At 41.1% G+C, this 17,801-nt stretch overlaps 1 protein-coding gene across 4 annotated transcripts in view; it reads left to right on the top strand.

The window, feature by feature from the left end:
- The window catches only part of pcdh17 (protocadherin 17), a 40,403-nt gene that overhangs the window by 17,667 nt on the left and 4,935 nt on the right, over window positions 1-17,801 (top strand). For 3 of the 4 annotated variants that reach the window (XM_085907518.1, XM_085907515.1, XM_085907516.1), the window contains 2 exons: window positions 178-236; window positions 425-597. In XM_085907518.1, coding sequence (XP_085763644.1) covers window positions 178-236; window positions 425-597 — 232 coding nt within the window. The remainder of the gene's footprint in view (window positions 1-177; window positions 237-424; window positions 598-17,801) is intronic. The other variant, XM_085907517.1, reaches the window with a different exon arrangement.

Raw genomic sequence — 17,801 nt, 5'->3', positions numbered from 1 at the left:
AATAGTCAAACCTGAATAAAGACCAGCTTAAAATCTCATTATTCTGTTCAAGCGGTTTGTCCTTTTACACATTTTTTCAGTATAATTAATCACCTGCATATCTTGTTTCACCGTAGGAGTGGTTTCTGTAGCGTCCACTACATACCTTGTTTTTTTTCTCTCTCTCTCTTTTCTTAGACGGACAGCTTCCCCACCGAGCCTAATTACATGGGAAGCAGACAACAATTTGTTCAAAGGTAGGTGTTGGTATTTGCAACCATCACTCCATCTCAGTCCTATTTTACCCTCCTCCAGTATTCCTACCACGGCACTTAAGCATTATCATTTATTCTTCATGATTCAGAAATGGCGTGCATTCATCGGTTCTTATTCATTGCATTCAGCAGTGCAAAAGGTTGTTTTGTTTTATGGTTTTTTTTTGTAGTAGTTCCACATTCAAAGACCCAGAGCGAGCCAGTCTCAGAGACAGCGGCCATGGTGACAGTGACCAAGCTGACAGCGACCAAGACACCAACAAAGGCTCCTGCTGTGACATGTCCGCAAAAGAAGCGCTTAAGTTGAAGGCTACAGGTGTTCGACCGCCTCCGTTGGAACAAGGTGAGTCATTATGCATCCCATTTTTACCAGGTTGCAAGGTTCGGTGAAACCAAATGGTTTTCAAGCCATCATTCCCGCCATTATCGGTAATAATTCTTGTGCAACCGGGGCTGTCCGGCTGGACACATTATCTTCTTAATTTTCTTTTCCCTCTTCTGCACCTTTTGCATTCAGTGTGTGTGATGTCAAGGCTCTAAACACATCTCTATTTTATCAGAGGCGACAAGCCCATTATATTTTTATAAGGCCTACTACTTCAGCCTCTCCATTTAGTCCCTCAACTCGAAGCGTACATCTCTGAAATTTTGATAATGGAACATGGAAAATAACTTAGTGAGCAGCCTGCGACGTGACGCTGTGATGTGGTGATGAAATATGAATAATTATTCTAAGCGCTGCGGGTCGGGCAGATTACACACGACATGTGTTGAACAATAAGTCCCTCGATGTTGCAGCCCGCTTTGCTTCGCTGTAGCCTGCTTGCGTGGTTACCGCATGTTTGGAAAAGTCGGCGTAAAAAAGGCATAAAGAGCCTTAATAGCACAAGTGGTGTACTAAAGTCTTACCGTTGCTCCAAACAGCCTCACACCTCAGTCCAAGTCATTACCTGCGTCGAAAAATAGATATTCCCTGGGAAATCCGCTCATGTCATTATAGCAAGTCGTAATCTTACTAACGGGATTTTGAACTACAGTACAGTATATTGAACATGGATTCTTTGTAATGGTGCTATTAATCCAAGGAACAGAAGGGCCATTTTAGTCCTTGCGGAAGGACAATGACAATTTGGGCAACATTGTATTGCAATATACGCATGTCTGGCTAGATAGTTGTTTCTTCATTCAACCAAAATATTACATTGGCAGGAGAAATTGGTCAATTATAAAGGATGTTCAACATTTTCAATGTGTTGCCGGGTTTAATTGTCTGTGATGAACCAAAAGAATCTGCAGGAAAATGCCAAAAGGAGCGTCTGGGGAAGTACGAGGGTCGTCAATAAAATCTTCCCCGGCTTGTTTATGTGAAGCTTCTGCATTCCAGAGCCGACCTCGGCCCATTCATGCGACTTTGTTCCTATTGTGCGGAATACTCTCGGGGTGCTTTAATAAGACAACGCTGCCCTCCATGCACCAATCAAATGCACGAGCGCTACAAGTCTATATAACCTGCCTTCTATAACCCGCTTTTTACTCTTGACTGCGCTTCTGTTTTTTTTTTTTTTCTCTCTCTCATATGCTGTGCCTTCACCCCCTCCACTTTCAGTCCTTGTTTAAGGAAATTGCTTGATGTGAGATTAGACAGTTAACTTGCCGCAGCTGTCTCTGTTTAGCCAATAACACGATCTTATCCAAGGAGTGCGTGTGCGTGCGTCGGTGGTGGTGGGGGGGTACAACCGGGAGACTAAGGACGGCGCAGGAGCAGTTTTGAGCCTTAAGGTGTGGCAGCCTATTTTATCTGATTCTGGGTTTTAATTTTGAGCCTGTTCAATGACAGCATAATCATAGAGAGGTCCAGCTTCATATTTCACCTCTTGCTGTCAAGGATAAATAGCAAAATGATCACCTTGGGCCTGTTCAAGTAAACTATGTTTTTAGGCAGGCACATTTGTGTACAGGGGGTGTATTCGCACACTTGAATAGCAATTTAATGACGCTTAGTCAGAGGAAAATGACTTGAAGAAAAAGCAACAAGAGCTGCCAAAGCAAATATAGTATTACATGTTCTGCATTCAGCTTCCATAATCTTGTAAGAAGGCATACCAACATACACAATATACATCTCTTTTTGGATTGGGGCAGATGGAAAGGATGACTTTGAATTGGTTTTTGATACAGTACATCTAAAAAATGTAAACTTCTTCTTTGTCCTGAATGTGATTGAGGTCCTGTCTTTCAAGTTCTCATCCGCACCAAAAACATTCAGGCATGCCTTGCTTTGTGCATTGCGGCGCACTGCCGGAGGTAAGAAGGGGGGGCCGCTGGGGCACTGGTTACCACCCCTAAAATATGCCTGGACACGCTGATGACAGGCTAGAAAACATTTCAACCCGCTGAGATATTCAAGGCAACCCCATGCCCACCCAAGATATTAAAATCCTAGCTCCTCCACTGCAGGTTTACATAACATATTTTCAATACCAAAGCCCATTTTAATTTTCAGTCAGAGTAATTCAGCTTCATAAATAATCAATTTCCAAACATTCTCTCTCATTTTGCCCCTTGGGCAATTTGATGGTTCCTGTCGAGTTAAAATGTTTTAAGGATGTGGAGGATACCACTAAGAACTCCCCCAACTGTGAGGCTGATATGCTACCCACTATGCCTAGTGAATATTTCCCCTATATCCTTACAACATGAAGATCTTCACATCACGACTCATCATCAAAATTGATTAATTAGCCCTGCAAAATTAGTAGCAATTTATTAAGTAAGCTTAAATTGATCAGATGTGGCTTTTTTTGCCAGCTCTAATTAGTGAATAATTGACGCTTCCAACATGATTCCAACAGACTCGGATACGGGGCTTTGCCTCTTCTCCAGCAGTGTGGCTGCCAGTGTTTTCGCTTGCCCGTGTAGAAACGAGTGGCCAAGACGCTATCGCAAACAGACAGGCAGCAGTGGTTTAGCGAGATGTAGCCCACTGATAGCACTCTTCAAGGAAATGATGAGAGAGAGCCAAGAGGGAAGAGGAGGAGTTGGGAGGGACAGAGGTGGTGTGACTGTACCACAAGCCCCATCCTAATTAGCCACGATCCGAGTATGATAATCCGACTGCCTCCGGCTTTGTTTTTAAAGTGTGTTTGAGGACGGAAGCGGTGGGATGAAAAAACACAAAAGCACTTCCTGGATACAGTAAGGGGAGATCTGAGGAAAAAGGAAACGCAATGAAATTGACTTCCCACTGTTATTTTGTTGCCAGGAAGAATAACTCCCCCACTCTGAGCTTGCTGAAATAAAACATCGCCAATGGCCCTCACTTGAGTCAATATGCAATCTACCGTGTCAAGACACTGCTATTGAATACATGATGTACTGTACACAGAAATGTTTAATGTTAGTCAACTAACATTTAATAGGTTATTTGCTGCCAGGGTACTTTTGAAGTGTCATTTGTGGTGTGAAAATCTCCCAAGCTGGATGTATGTATGACGCAAACTGTATATAAAGCATTGGGAATGTGTGAATATATTAAAGCCTGTTAGGAGGACAAGCGTGTCCCTCTGGCCACCATATTAATGCAAACATGCGTAAAATTGCAGTATGGTGGTGAGAGTCCGGGTCAAAACATAACATCATGGGGAATTTTATTCGCTTATGGGGTACGTTTATTGATTTGCCAAATTTAAATTTTGACCTTATGCTGGCATGTGATGAATATTTGCTCGGAATGTCGTAGCAATTCATACGGTAGTTGCTGGGATGTATTATGGTTTTTGTACATTTAAAAAATGTTGGGGAGGAAACACATTTGATTTGTAAGATCTAGATCAGAGGTGTCAAACTCAAGGCCCGGGGACCTAATGCGGCCCACCATATCATTTTATGTGGGCCGTGAAGATAGATTATGTTTCGTCACTAAAATTACAAATTGTCTTCACTTGCCATTCGTCTTTTGAAAATAGTTTTTACTAGTCTCTGATTTCAAAACTAGTTCTTCATCACTTTGTTTTGTCTTATAGAAGACGTTGACAATCATAATGGCCATAATAGAGGGAAATTATGACTACAATGCGGCCCATGACAAAAATGAGTTTGATTCATCAAATAATCTTCATTTTGAAAGTGAAGGAAAATATCATCTAATTTAAACAAATGTGTACCTATTCACTTATCTTGTTTTGGCAAGACTTTATTACGATAATTTGTGTTATGGCAACAACATGGTGTGTGAATGTGGGCGAGGGTGCAGTCAGAAATTGTTTGTTTATTTCTTTGTTTTCCCCTCAGTACTGCTTTCCAGTACTTGAAATCAATTATCTTGTTAACTTTACAGTCAGGCATGGGAGTGATTGGTCTGGCAGAAGAACTAAGCCTCTATATATGCCAACATTAGCAAAGCCTACATCATGAAAGTACGGTAAATAAGAAAAGAATAAAAAGAAAAAGAAATTGCAACAGTGACAGTTCAAATGCATTCCGTAGCTTTTGGAAAGACATGATAATATTTTTAGTACATGTGGAGTGTATTGGATTTGCTTCCAAATTTCACTTTTAACAGGTCACTTGATCTACGACAGTGTGTCTTACATGAAAGTGCGTCAAGTAAATGAAAGACTTAAGTTGACGGCAGAATCGCAAGCGAGGTGGCATGTTTAACAAGCCGTGCTTTTAGCTGTTTAATGAAGGTCCTTGATCGCAATGCAGAATACAAGACCGGGGTTTCATATTGTGTGCCAATAATAAATGCAAACAATAATTTTCATATTGATTCATGTCTGACAAATGTATATTTTCCATTAAACTTTTATTTTTTTTCCTAATCTGAAATATCAGCACTTTCAAATTTAGCACAAACATTGTTAATTGCTGAAGTCATTGTTCTTCATGTTAATGGAGAAACATCTGCTGAGAGAGCATCATAATTAGTCGCTTTATAAACATTGCTTTAAACAGGTAGCATATGGGGGAGTCAAGCTTTTATGAGATTTTATTGCATCTGTCAGTTTAAAACATGATTAATTGAGTGCGTTCACTCCTGCTTGTTGTCATTTAGCCGTACTGTCTGCTGCTTTTTTTGGGGGGGGGGGAATATTAGTTTTGGAAACTCGGCTGAATAATCAATCCAAAATGTTGCTTTGTAGAGTAGATAAGAAAAGAAAATGAAGTTCTAAAAAAAAAAAAAAAACAACAGCATCCAGATGCTCATGTTTCTTCCGTTAGACAGAGGATTTGTTTGTGAGCCCTTCATCTGTTTGTGCTCCTCATCCTCACAGCCGTCTGTGGCCTGTCCACGGTTAGGCCGAGAGCCTGATTCACGCCGGCGTTGCCAGCTACTTTCCTAGGGGGGGAGGGGGGGGGGATCATCGGCAAGCTTGAATTTTTCACAGCGCACCCCTCGTTGTCAAATCGTGTGGCCGCACGCACACGTGTGCCAGATTGTGTGGTCACCACTTCTCTTAGAGGATATGCCGCTATCACACAGCAGTGAGGAGATTTGTGGCTAAGCTAGTTGAATCCCGAGGAAAGCCTCAAATCTTGTGGGGTGAAGGGATGGAAGATATCACAGTCTTAGGATTCCTTCTCTCTCATTATGGAAGATTTAGACGGATTAGTCTACTTTTCAGAAATACACAAAGATGTTTTAAATGCTATTGTTGTGATTGCAGTCCATGAAGGTTAATGTCCAGTCTCGAGTATTCCTTCATGTTGGCTGACTGTGGGGGCTGTTTTAATCTTTGAGCCTCAGACCGCCTGTTTGGAGGCTCACCCCATGATTCTTATTCTGCCAGAGGAGCCACTTGCAAATAGTGTGGCACTGCAGCGTTAGGGAAACAATTGATGGATCTCTCAGACTCCTTCAGCTATAAATCGCTGGCATTATCCTTTCTCCTAGGTCACTGCAGTGAATAATTAGAGGGTGTTTATGGAAGCAATGAGTCAAAAATACATATTTTCCCCATGCGCGCACCATTACAGCTTCTTCCTTGCATGATTGTATCTATCACCTAAATTAAACAGTTGATAAAGCTTTGTAGTGCTGCTTTTTTTTCCCCCTGCAGTGGTTGTTTTTTTGCGGTCTTGTTTTTTGCTGTGATAGTAACATTGCAAGCACTGGTGGTGCTAGAGGTGGGACAGGGAGCACCCCCCCCTTTGAAATATTATTGAACCACCCCAGTTGCCAGAAAATTAATTTGGGGGTATTTTCCAGATGTTTTTGATATGACTGGTTGAATAACAAGATGGAGTTGGGAGTCAAGGCATTCCCAGGAGGGCAAGGAAAAACTCACACATACCCCAACTGACTGACGTAAAAACTAGCAAAAGAGTGGATTGCTTTTGTGTATTTACAATCCTCCAAATTATGAAAATGATCGTTGCATATTTTCTTTGAAACAACCTTTTTAATTTTATTTTCAGACTTCAGATGGCTCGATTTCAAAATATTTCTACAGCTATTTAGCTTGTTGCCGCAGCCCTCAACAAGAGATCGTGTGTGAGAGCGACAGAAGCGCTGTTCTAATTTCTGCTCTCAGTGGGTAAAACATGTTGTCCGGCGCAGCAGTAGGGAGGAAATAAAGGGGTGAGATTACAATGATACAGAACATCGTCACTTCTTGGACCCGGGCCACTCCATTGCCATCTGACCTCAATCCAAATACAGCAGGGGATTTCTGCATGTGCATATTTGCGTGTGTCGTGAGTTTTGGGAATTTCAGTGGACCCTCGCATATTCAGCAATCGGGATTTCTCCGATTCACAGATTGTAATATGGCAAAAACAATTTTGTTTTAAAGAGGTGTTAATACACTGGGGCGTTGTTGACCGTGCTGCTTGACATTTGGTCTTTTGGATTTATAATTAATATATATTTTAATTTGTGTTAAGGCATGTTATTTGCACACAGGTCGGGTTGTGTTCAATTTAACTATAATAGATGAGGCAACATTCTCAATTACAAAGACTGATTATTCAATCAATTCCACCGAGACAGTTACAAACTAGCAGGATCTTGATTATGCCAATGCAAAAGCCTCTTCCAAACGGAATTCAACACAACTTCCATAGAATCATTCAGATCCAAGTGTCAGGGCCTATTTTATCCGAAGAGGAATGAATATTTGCCGTACCCATTGTTTCCCGTTGTTAGAAAGAGATCAATGGTCCTGGTCTGTCCAGAGAAATCAGGACTTTAACCATAACTAGAAATGTCTTTTAATCTAGAGTGGAATGGATAACAGAGGAGCAAAGACAAAGCAGCAAAAGAGTAGAACTGGGATCTGATGATAAATCAACAGTAGCTGGCTTCATGGCGGGGATGATTTAAGTAGCATGGTGGGAGGCTCCCTGCAGTCAGTACAAATTTCAAAGAAAAAGCCTTCTAACAATAAACACCCTCTGCGAAGGCACCCTTGGACTCAGTCAAGAGCTCATACGCTAAACCGCCATCATTATGCACACTGAGGTGGCATAAAAAGACGGCATTTAGCTGCCCCTCTAGTTCTCTTTTTTTTTTTTTTTTTTTTAAACCAGCATAAGTGCGGATTATACATGTCAGATGTAATTTTAATGTTACAAAATATCAGTGACAAACTGTAAGCGACTCAGCGCGAGACATTAGGTCCGCTTTATCAAGATGATTTTAGGTGAAGAATGTGTGTGGTGTTATGGCCGACGCAAAGATATTAACAGGGAATGTTTTTCTCAGATAACCTCAGTTGGTTACTTTTTGATTCTGCTAAATTAAGATAAGGGACTTGGTTAATTAAACTGTCACAAGGCAATCCCTTGAGGAATTGCAAGGCCAACACAACTTTAATTGGGTGACTCATATTGTTCCCGTGTTGCCTCCTTTCTCAGGGTAGCAGCGCCCGAGAGAGAGAAAGTGACACCCTCATTGCTATTGGCAAATGTTGAAGGGAATGTCAGGTGTGAACGTTTGAATACAAAGGGGTAGGGCCAAGATGTTGACGCTATAAAATCTTTAATGTGCTCCGAAAAAAAGAATACATTTAATCCTAACCCGATCAATAAATTAAACACAAACATGCTGCATGGGAAGATGCGAGCAGTTCAAATATATGCGTAGTGTTAATTGGTGTTTCTGCATTCATGAATGAGTTTTTTTTTTTTTTTTTTTAATTTGTTCATTTGACTAATCTCTGTGGTCGCAAGATAGGTCGCCAAAACCCCTTGGACATGTTAGCTAGCTTAAGCCGCATCTGTAATTACCAGCAGCCAATTAATACGACGACCTCTCATCCAACCTCAAACCACAACTCAAATCTGCTCTGGGGACTTTGGAGGCTGGCTGCTCTTCCATGCGCCAGTGTTCCTCATCTACGGTGCTTTCGGGAATGCTTTTTATCTGATTTGCACATGCACACATGGACAATCATTGCAAATGTGCACCTTTGTATTATTAATTTTTTAAAGCAAGTTACTTTTGGACACAACTCTTATGGAAAAACGCAATACGAATCTACTTCATCGAATGATGATGGTGATGCTCATTACCCCTTTAAAAATGTTACAAAAAAAAAAAAACACAGCCAAGTGTGTGTAAAGCATGGGGTCCTTTTTATTAGTAACGAAAGAACATTAAAATAATTTGAGCGGTGCACAGTTCAGATGCAGGAATTATGTCGTACATTGATGATTTCTTTGTTTCTGACCTGGTTTTGAACAGGTTTATTTCTCAGCTCTCACTTCTGGAACACTCGTCCAGAGAACCAGCCCAATATTATCGATTACACCATATCAGAAAATGTTTTTGCTTTTTGTCTGATATACTTTTCATTCCATGCCTGAGATTAAAGTGTTTCTTAAAAACACTTTGTTGTTGTTGTTGCCAATGTCTACTTCCTCGACAGCATCGTCTGCTGCGATGTTTTGAAACCAACTGTCCATCTGGCCCTGTAGGTGATCGAAAGCCATCTTGATTAACAAGTCGAAAATCTGGGTGACGGCGCCCCTGCCTCTTATCGGCTCCCAAGTGGGGATCAACCGGGATGAAGTTTTCATCTGAGGGATAATCTAGTTCCCTAGATTGTGATAATGCTGCTCAGGGTGATGAGATTGGGAGCTGTGGCCGAGGGGCTCGCAAACCAAAGCATTACCTTTTCGTGCTCGTATGTTGCGGAAAACAACAACAAAAACATTACAGTGAGAAAGTGAACAAATCTACAGTTGAATATTTTCACTCTTGTGGTATCCAAGGAACCACATCAACATTCAAGCCGTATCTCGCAACAGGTAATTACCATTATCGTCCTACTCACTTTGCACTGCAAAATCATGACCACTTGTGCCAAAATTTGAATTCATATACATATATCAATTTAAAATAGGAAAATTCATTATCTGTTATCTGGTTGTAACAGACACCTTGAGTGAGTTTAAAATGATCATCTCCTAATTGCAAAATCCTTTCTGTTTGTCATGATCCCGTCACACGCCGATCTATCTGTGATGTCGGTGTCCAGCCGTTTCATCAACACGACAAGCGCTTCAGGAAACTCCCTCATTGTTCAGTGACCAATTGCAAACAAACCAGAATGCTGTCAACAGGCGTTGTCTGCCCACTGGCTTGCATTTGTCCACTCCTATGGTTTGCTTTACGCAGTGCGGATTGCTTAAAAAAAAAAAATCCTCAACCTGGTGGAATAGGTGAGATAAGATGTCTCATTTTACTCAGCCAAAACACATTCTGTTCCTATTTGTGCAAACGTAATTTTTATGAACAGATCCGACTCTTTCATAGATGTATTAATTTATCTAAGATATTTAATTCATTGTTTGACATTGTTTTTCAGAATTAAAAGTTAAATGCTCTTAAGAATAACATAGGCTACTTAAATATTTTACATAGTACTGTCATTATATCAGCAACATAATAAAAAGGTCTACATATGGTCCAACATATGGTCCTAAAATATTTGATTATCGTGACAGGCCTAGTAATTATTGTTGAGAGCATGAAATCGCTGACTTCCATGCAGTTGGCATGGTCTTGCGCCATTTGGGAGAAGCTCCAGCCACCCCGCAACCTTCTGGATGGATGAGGGAGGCTGTGCTGCAGTTGAATAAGTCCCAGCACTCGCTGTAGTCAAAATACCATCTAACAAAGACCCGTGACGTTATTGCGATGAGTTACGTGACAAAATCCACTCTTTGTGCTACGTTGCAATCCTCGGTTGTGAAACCTTTTCGTATTGTGATCGGGCTGTGTGTATGTCCGTGTGCATGTGTGTGTGTGTTTTCGAGGCCTCTCTGGAGTCCATTAATCCCGAATCTAACAGATTTACTGCATAGGCAGTCTTTGATGTGTGCCGAATCCCTCTCCGGAATACTCCAGGCAGCTTCCAGAATATTCACTAGCCTTTCTCTTGTCGGGAATAGATTGTTTAGTTTCAGCTGTGAGTGTCCAGCAGGATGGCAGCTGCCATGTTATGATTCAAAATCCAGGTGTCCTTTCACCACTGCTACTGTGATCTGTAATTTTACATCACTGATCTCTTTTAATCCCATTCTTATTTCATGTAAGATTTATAATCTTTGACCCTAATCTCACATGGAATTGGGCAGCATGAAAAGAACTCAATTGTTTTTCTCACTTTCAAATTCCGAGAAAATGACCGTCCTCAAGCCGCCCGGACCGGATCAGAATTTATTACGATATATTTCCATTTATTGGTGTTTTTATTGCAGCAGCCAGGACTTTAACCCTGCTCATTTTGAAGCCATTATACCCCAGAGTCAAGCAAGATGAAGATGCAAAGAAAGTAGATAGTGAGATGGAAAATACATTTCTATTTGAAATGATTATCCCTCCCTGGTGGGCAGGCTAATTGAGCATTATTACATTCCGGTGCATTCCTGTTCTTTTAATCTAATCACACTTCTAAGCAGACGAGTGAGTGTTTTGTGTTTATCCATCCCGAGATGCAAGCAACCAGTGTCTAGACTGCAAACAGCAATTTGGCTGTGGCACCGAGAAACATCAATGCTAAAGCAATGCTGCTAAAACACTAAGCATGTTTCTCAGTCTCTTAGCGAGTGTTGAGTGCAGTGACAGGCGGATGGCGATAGGCGGAGGGGAAACAGGAAAAAAAAAAAAAAAAAGACAGGTTGGCAGAGCTCACTGTGGCTAATACATCCAAAGTGTGTCAGTTAGCTCTCTAAATGTGTTAGGCCCCAGGGTTGAGAAAGCCAACACCATCGACTCAACCTTCCTCTCGCCACCTTTTCACTTAACCTCTGTTGTAATTCCGCCAATATCCTTAAGGGACCGTCATTCTTGTTCATTGGCAGGAATAATCAAATGCCGACATACTGGTGGACAGTTTTCTTATTACTGGTTGTCTCATGAGGATGTGTGTCGAACGTTTGCCAGCAATGCCAGTAATGACATTAATCTAACGTGTTGACTTTTTGGAGTAACCACGTACCTTAAATAAATAAATATAATCGGTTGTCATTTTTTTGTTGAGGCGGTATTATAATCTAGAATGTGATTGAGCATTTAATTTCACTGCTCTACATTAATTCTTAAGATGTTACAGAATGTAGTAGATGGTAGTATTTTAGGACACTGTAGCAAAATTCCCCCTTCCGAATAAAGCAGTCTGTCTCTGGAAGTAAAGTGACCTTCTGAAAATTGAAAGGTTACCTTGTTCAAAATGGATTGCCCTAATGTTCTTGCAGCCTCACATTCTTGTTTTGCTCTAGCCTTGTGTGAGGAATGACGATTGACTTTTTAGATGCCCAGCGTAACGATTGCAGTTTGAAAAGAAAATATTAATATGCAAAAATTGACACGGTAACACCGAAACCGTACGTTCCATACATCAAGTCTATGTTGGTATCCTGCTGAAGGTCACGTCTAATACCAATCAATAATGATACGTTCCCACCCTGCGTGTATGTGGTGTTGCATTACAGGGACGATTCTGGAACGAGGAATATGAAGCTCTCCTAATCCTGCTAAAGCAGTACACATGGGGATGATTACTTGCACAAAGCCATGGCACCCGCGGTTGTTCAAATCCTTTTGTTCAAAAGAGAGCGACAAACAGAAAGGCAGACGGGGAACAAGTATAAAAGAAAATGATTTAATTCACTCAGTCAGACAAGATTGCGTGACGTCTGGAAGAGCTTCGTTTTGTATGGCTCGGCTGAATAAAAACCCCATGCGGAGTTTGGAAACCAGACAGATGCGCCCTATAGTTTCCTATCCGGTCCTTGGCCCATACTTATCGCTCTCTCTTGAGGATCTTTTTTGACTAGACTAAAATAGTTCCAGTGTCGATGTGGCGTAAAAAGGTTGTGAGATGACTGACAGCGTATTTGACTTTTGCTAAATATACCAATATACACTGTGAGGGTGTCACGCCGTGACCAAAAGCAGAAAAAGGAAGCGCTCACTCATTTGCGTGTGCAAACAGTAATAGTAAAAAATAAATCATGATCCAGGCAAGCTGTGCTGTTTATGTTGCTCATGACTGAGCATGCTGAGTTGCACACAATAAAGCCGAGGCACATGCACACTTGCTATATTAAGATGACAATCTGCCATAAACTCCAGCTAAAGGGATGAATACACAGACACGCACAAAAAGGAAGGGGAAAAAAAGAGCAAGGCGGTCCAGAAGCATCCCCTGCCACAGTGCAATCCCCCATGTCCTAATTACACAGGCTTAGAGGAAGCGACGGATTAGCTACTGATTCACCACGCTTCTCGCCTCATATTTTAATAAGTCCCCTTCTTGTCCCCCTTGTTGCCATCCTTAGTGCCACCCTCCACGTCTCTCCTCAGGTAAAAGTCACAGGCTACAATTAAGCGGCGGCTTCACCCTGTTTTGCTGCTTATGTGCGGTCATTGTTTACGCATATCCAAGCCAATCACGTACATTGACCTTTTGAGAAAAAATGTAGGGATGGCTTGGAAAAAAACTGCAAAACCAAACAGCAAACATTTTAACGATGAAAGCATTAGTCACAATTTAAATGACAAAGCCATTTAAAAACAGATAGCTATGACAGCTCCACTTTAAAGGGTGAAAACTGTAAAATATGAAAAAGAAAATACACTCTACTTCAATTCTGGATAAACGTGACCGTGGCATTTGTAGCGTTGCAAGAAACTAATGGTTCTTGTGACATTAGAGGCAGTATTAAAAGGCACCATATTATGCTGAATCAACTTTTTTTTAGAATTCCTCACTAGATTCAGCCGTCTTGGAGCATTTCTACTCTCGTAGCACCACCCCCTCCCAATCCAAGAAACAGGGTTGGCTTTCCACTTTGTGACATCACAAAGTGAGAAGCCGCCCTCACACCGCCCTTGCAGTCTAAACTTTCTTTGGCGTGTATCTGGCAGAGGCGCCATATTCTTTATTAGAAATTAGATTGACATTGCGGCAAAAGTAAAATTGAATAAAATAAAATGCTTAAATTAGCGGAAAGCTTAAAATAGCACAGTTAAAAAAAAAAATCTTGTCAAACGACTAGTTAATATCCAAGTAGACTTTGGGATGACTGACTTATTTGCACTCTATATCAAAGTTAAACCAACTATAGTTTGATCATGTTTGATAGCAGTAACATGGCGCCAGGAGAAACTATGGCTCCTCTCAGACGTGGACAGCTAATAGCTTGCCTGTGGCTGCTCGCGTGAAATTGCTCCATCATTAAAACACTCAAGGAGTGAGAGAAAGAAGAGTTGAAAAGTGAGCCATGGCCTGAGGAAATGCGAATAGTAACTGTCTTTTCCCATCGAGTGACTTAAAACCTTCTATTGGATTGGCCTGAGCAGCAACCTCGCTTAACCCCGCAGTTTTTCCTGACTTGGCTCTCAATACAACACTAATATGTGCATTGCACATTCATTTTAACAAATCAATTTGTTGTAGTTTAATGTTCATTTTAGTGAGATATCTGGAAGCTTTGGCAACATCCGAACAGAAATTGTCATCAACCCTCCGTTTTGAAAAGTAAAATCAGTGAAATAACTGATGTGACTGCTATTTGCCAAAATCCATAACGACAAGCCGGAAAGCTTCTGTAACAATGTCCTTTGCACAGATGTGTCAAAACTGGATTTTTATTTTTTTGCCAAGGCACATTCGCGCTATTTTTATCCATGCAAAAAATAAAGCATCCAAAGACACCCGAGCATGGTTCTGTTCTGATGCTGCTTTGCCAAATGGCCCTAGAGGTTCTGCAAAAAAAATATTCAGTCAAGCATACAATCTTTTTTAACCACTTTTAATAGTGTTTTTTATTTGTTTTATTTTGTCGCACTGCCTGACTGTAGTAATCGATATTTTTTAATTCAAAATTACTTTTCACAGTTTGGTGGCCTTGACTTGCCTTTGTTATCAACAAATTGAATGAAACCTTGTGTAAATATTGTTGAAAAGCAGTGAGAATTTTCTGTGTGCTGTCACCCATCACTGATCTTATCAAATGGAGACTTAGTTTTGCTGTTCCCAGACATTTCAGCCATGGTGGCTTTCCCATGCTTTTCAAACCGGTTCGAGCATCTGATTTTCACGAACCACAATGTGCTTTGAATTTTCTCATTTTTGGTAGCAACAAAACAAAATTGTTGTGTGTCAACAATACTCCCCCCTCCACCAACTCTCATCTCCACAAGCGACAGACCTTTCCCACCACCCACAGCAGACAGCGCTGCTTGCTTATTATTGATTAGACGTTGTGTGTTTGCTTTTGTTTGAATATGAGCTTACACTCCCTGGCCTGCTCCTCTTGAGTTTTTTTGTCTCCCTCACCCTGCTCTGTATAATGCTTTCTCCTTAGGGTGTTCTTTGAACAACTTAGCTGGGGCATTAGCTGATGGCGGGTCCTGTGGTTTGTGAAGGAATGCCTGATGAGAGGACATGTTTGATCCTGAGATATATGCCCTTGGTTGAGGCTCGGTATCACCAACCAACAGGCTTCCCCTACTGCTGCTGCCAAGCGTTTCCGGCCATGCGTTATTCTCTTGCCTCCTACTGTGATAAAAGCTATTATGCCGGGGAAAAAAAAGTGTCTCTTGCTTCTTAATTTGCTGCTAAACCGCCCACAGTCCTATCTTCTCCTATACTTGACCACATTCTCGAGGGGGTTAAAATGAGCAATTATGTGTTGTTAACCAGCAAATATATCGTCATGCTTTTCAAAAAATGATGCTTGAAATGCCTGCATGTTCAGTAAATTCTAAAAAGTCAGTATTCTATCGGACTGAAAACAGCAAAACTGCAGCGCAGTGTAAACATACCTGTATGGCCTCAAACAAAAAAAGGCCAACCCTTATTTATACTTGTGTGGGGAAAAACAATGGCATCATCAAAGTGGTAGTATGTTCACACGATATCTTTTAGCGCCATTGAACATAATTATGACTTTTTCCCCTGTATTATCTCGTATTGCACAGCTGTGTCAAAAGTATCCATTTTAATCGCTAAATATATTCAGTTATATATTCATCTTATTTAAAAAAAAAATTGCATTACAAATTGACTGATTTCAAGCCACGTGATTAATTACATAGTCAAATAACGTGACCGTGATCTAATCATCTTATGCAAACTGCTTTGCACTTTACAATTATCCCGATTTGATCAACTGCTGAACTGAGACCTGTTATCGGGTGAACATTTGGTTTGGACGTTTTCATCTGTGCCGTTCAAATATTTGCTTATCAGATTGGTGGGAGTACAAGAAGAGACGCCTGCATGCATCAGATGGGCTAAACAGCAGTAAGCGAGGAGATTAAAAAGACAATAACACACACACACACACACACACACACACACACACACACACACACACACACACACACACACACACACACACACACACACACGAACACTCGGTGGGCTCCCTCAGGTGAGCAGGTGCATCTGTGGTCTGTCACAGATGCTCTCTGCAACTTGTCAGCTGTCATTCCATCCTGGTTCGAGGTGTGGGGGTTTGCACATATCCTCGCGTTCCCTATGACGCTACACTAGAACTATGTATTTAGGATTACAGGACTCATATGTCAGCCTGGCAAGGAGATTTGCTTTATTGTATTATGTCAGGGCTGGATTTTTTTTTTGCTAATGAATAGTCAGAAAGTCACATTTTGGGTGAAAACATTTTCTCCATTCATTTTATGGTTCAAATGAGAGCTATTCTTTCTAATGTAGTGTGTCAACAGATTATAATTTTTTTGCGCTCAGGCAGGTCTGACAATGTGGTAGAAAATAGTCAGTTTGCATATATTGCAACCTCTCAGCCCTTCATCGACTCAATACTCATGACAAGACCAATAGTCCGTTCCAAGCTCACCTTGTTGTGACGCAGTTGAAACTGTTTCCTCCCTGTGCAACAAGCACAACGTGTGACAGAGGGACATTAATCACATGGGTGGGTAATAACGGGAAAGGGTTTGGGGAGGAAGGGCCGCAATGGCAGAAAGTGTGGTTAGGGAAATCACACAGTGCTTCGGAACACACACAAGCAAACACGTTGACGCACTCACCGGTTGATGTACACAACCTTCCTCTATTATATTGAGAGCTTGACCTAGAAATTGGAAATATTGAATCAAGAACAGAGAGGGGGGGGGGGTGGAACCCGTCATGGGATTACGGAAATGGTGACCAGATTTGGAGGATCTGCGTGTTAGGGAAAGATCAGTGCCATTCTCATGGCACGTGGCCCTTTAATTAAGCTTTGATTCCCTGGTTGTTGTTTTTTTTGTATTAGAAGAGTATTTTGTGTAATTTGGAGAGCGATAAGAGACAGACTAGAATAACGACTTGTTTTTTATTCCCTGGAGTCATATTTTTTAATTGAAACATTTGGCTTATTTTTTTATATTCCTTTTTTTTTACTGAATTACATAATTGTTATACAGGACGGTTGTGATTTTCAGCAAACTGTACATGCAAGCTCGCCTGCTGACGTCTTGTTTTTCCCCCCGAATTTGATGCAAAACTAATTCATAATTGTTTTCCTGCTGCAATTAAGTGTTATCAAGACAGGTGCTAACACACAAAAGTGGGTGATGTGCAATGTTTGCAGGTGCATACACTCAGCCATAGCATTTGAATGTAGCCATCGTAAACTACCCTGACCTTTACTTTTCAGCCCACCTTGTTTCCTCCTCAAATGGCTGCTTCAACATGAGAAATGTCAGAGCTGTTTGGTTTCTAAAATCTTTTTGCAAAGTGTTCAGATCGTCTCCTGCGAGATGCAAAGCCGCAGTCAAGGCAAAGCCTACCACTGGGATGAACAAAACTATAACTCAACATGCGCTTCCATTTTTGAAGGATCTGTCCTTTGGATGATAAATCTTTGTCAAGCTTTTGGTTGCTAATTATACAGAAAGCAAAAGGATCACTTTTTCAAGCATGGATTTAAGGAACTATTGCAGAAATTTACAATCTATCTGGCCACACAATGTTTTGTTTCTTTGTTTGCCACTGTTGTGTTGCATCTCTTTTATCTTTCTATAACATCTCAAAAATATTTGCGGGGCACCATCCGCTTTTT

This window comes from Syngnathus leptorhynchus, chromosome 3 (genome assembly GCF_054491065.1).
Source record: "Syngnathus leptorhynchus isolate UIUO chromosome 3, UIUO_Slep, whole genome shotgun sequence".
Lineage (NCBI taxonomy): Eukaryota > Metazoa > Chordata > Actinopteri > Syngnathiformes > Syngnathidae > Syngnathus > Syngnathus leptorhynchus.
The sequence above is the reverse complement of the archived record's forward strand: the minus strand, read 5'-3'. Positions and strand labels throughout refer to the sequence as shown.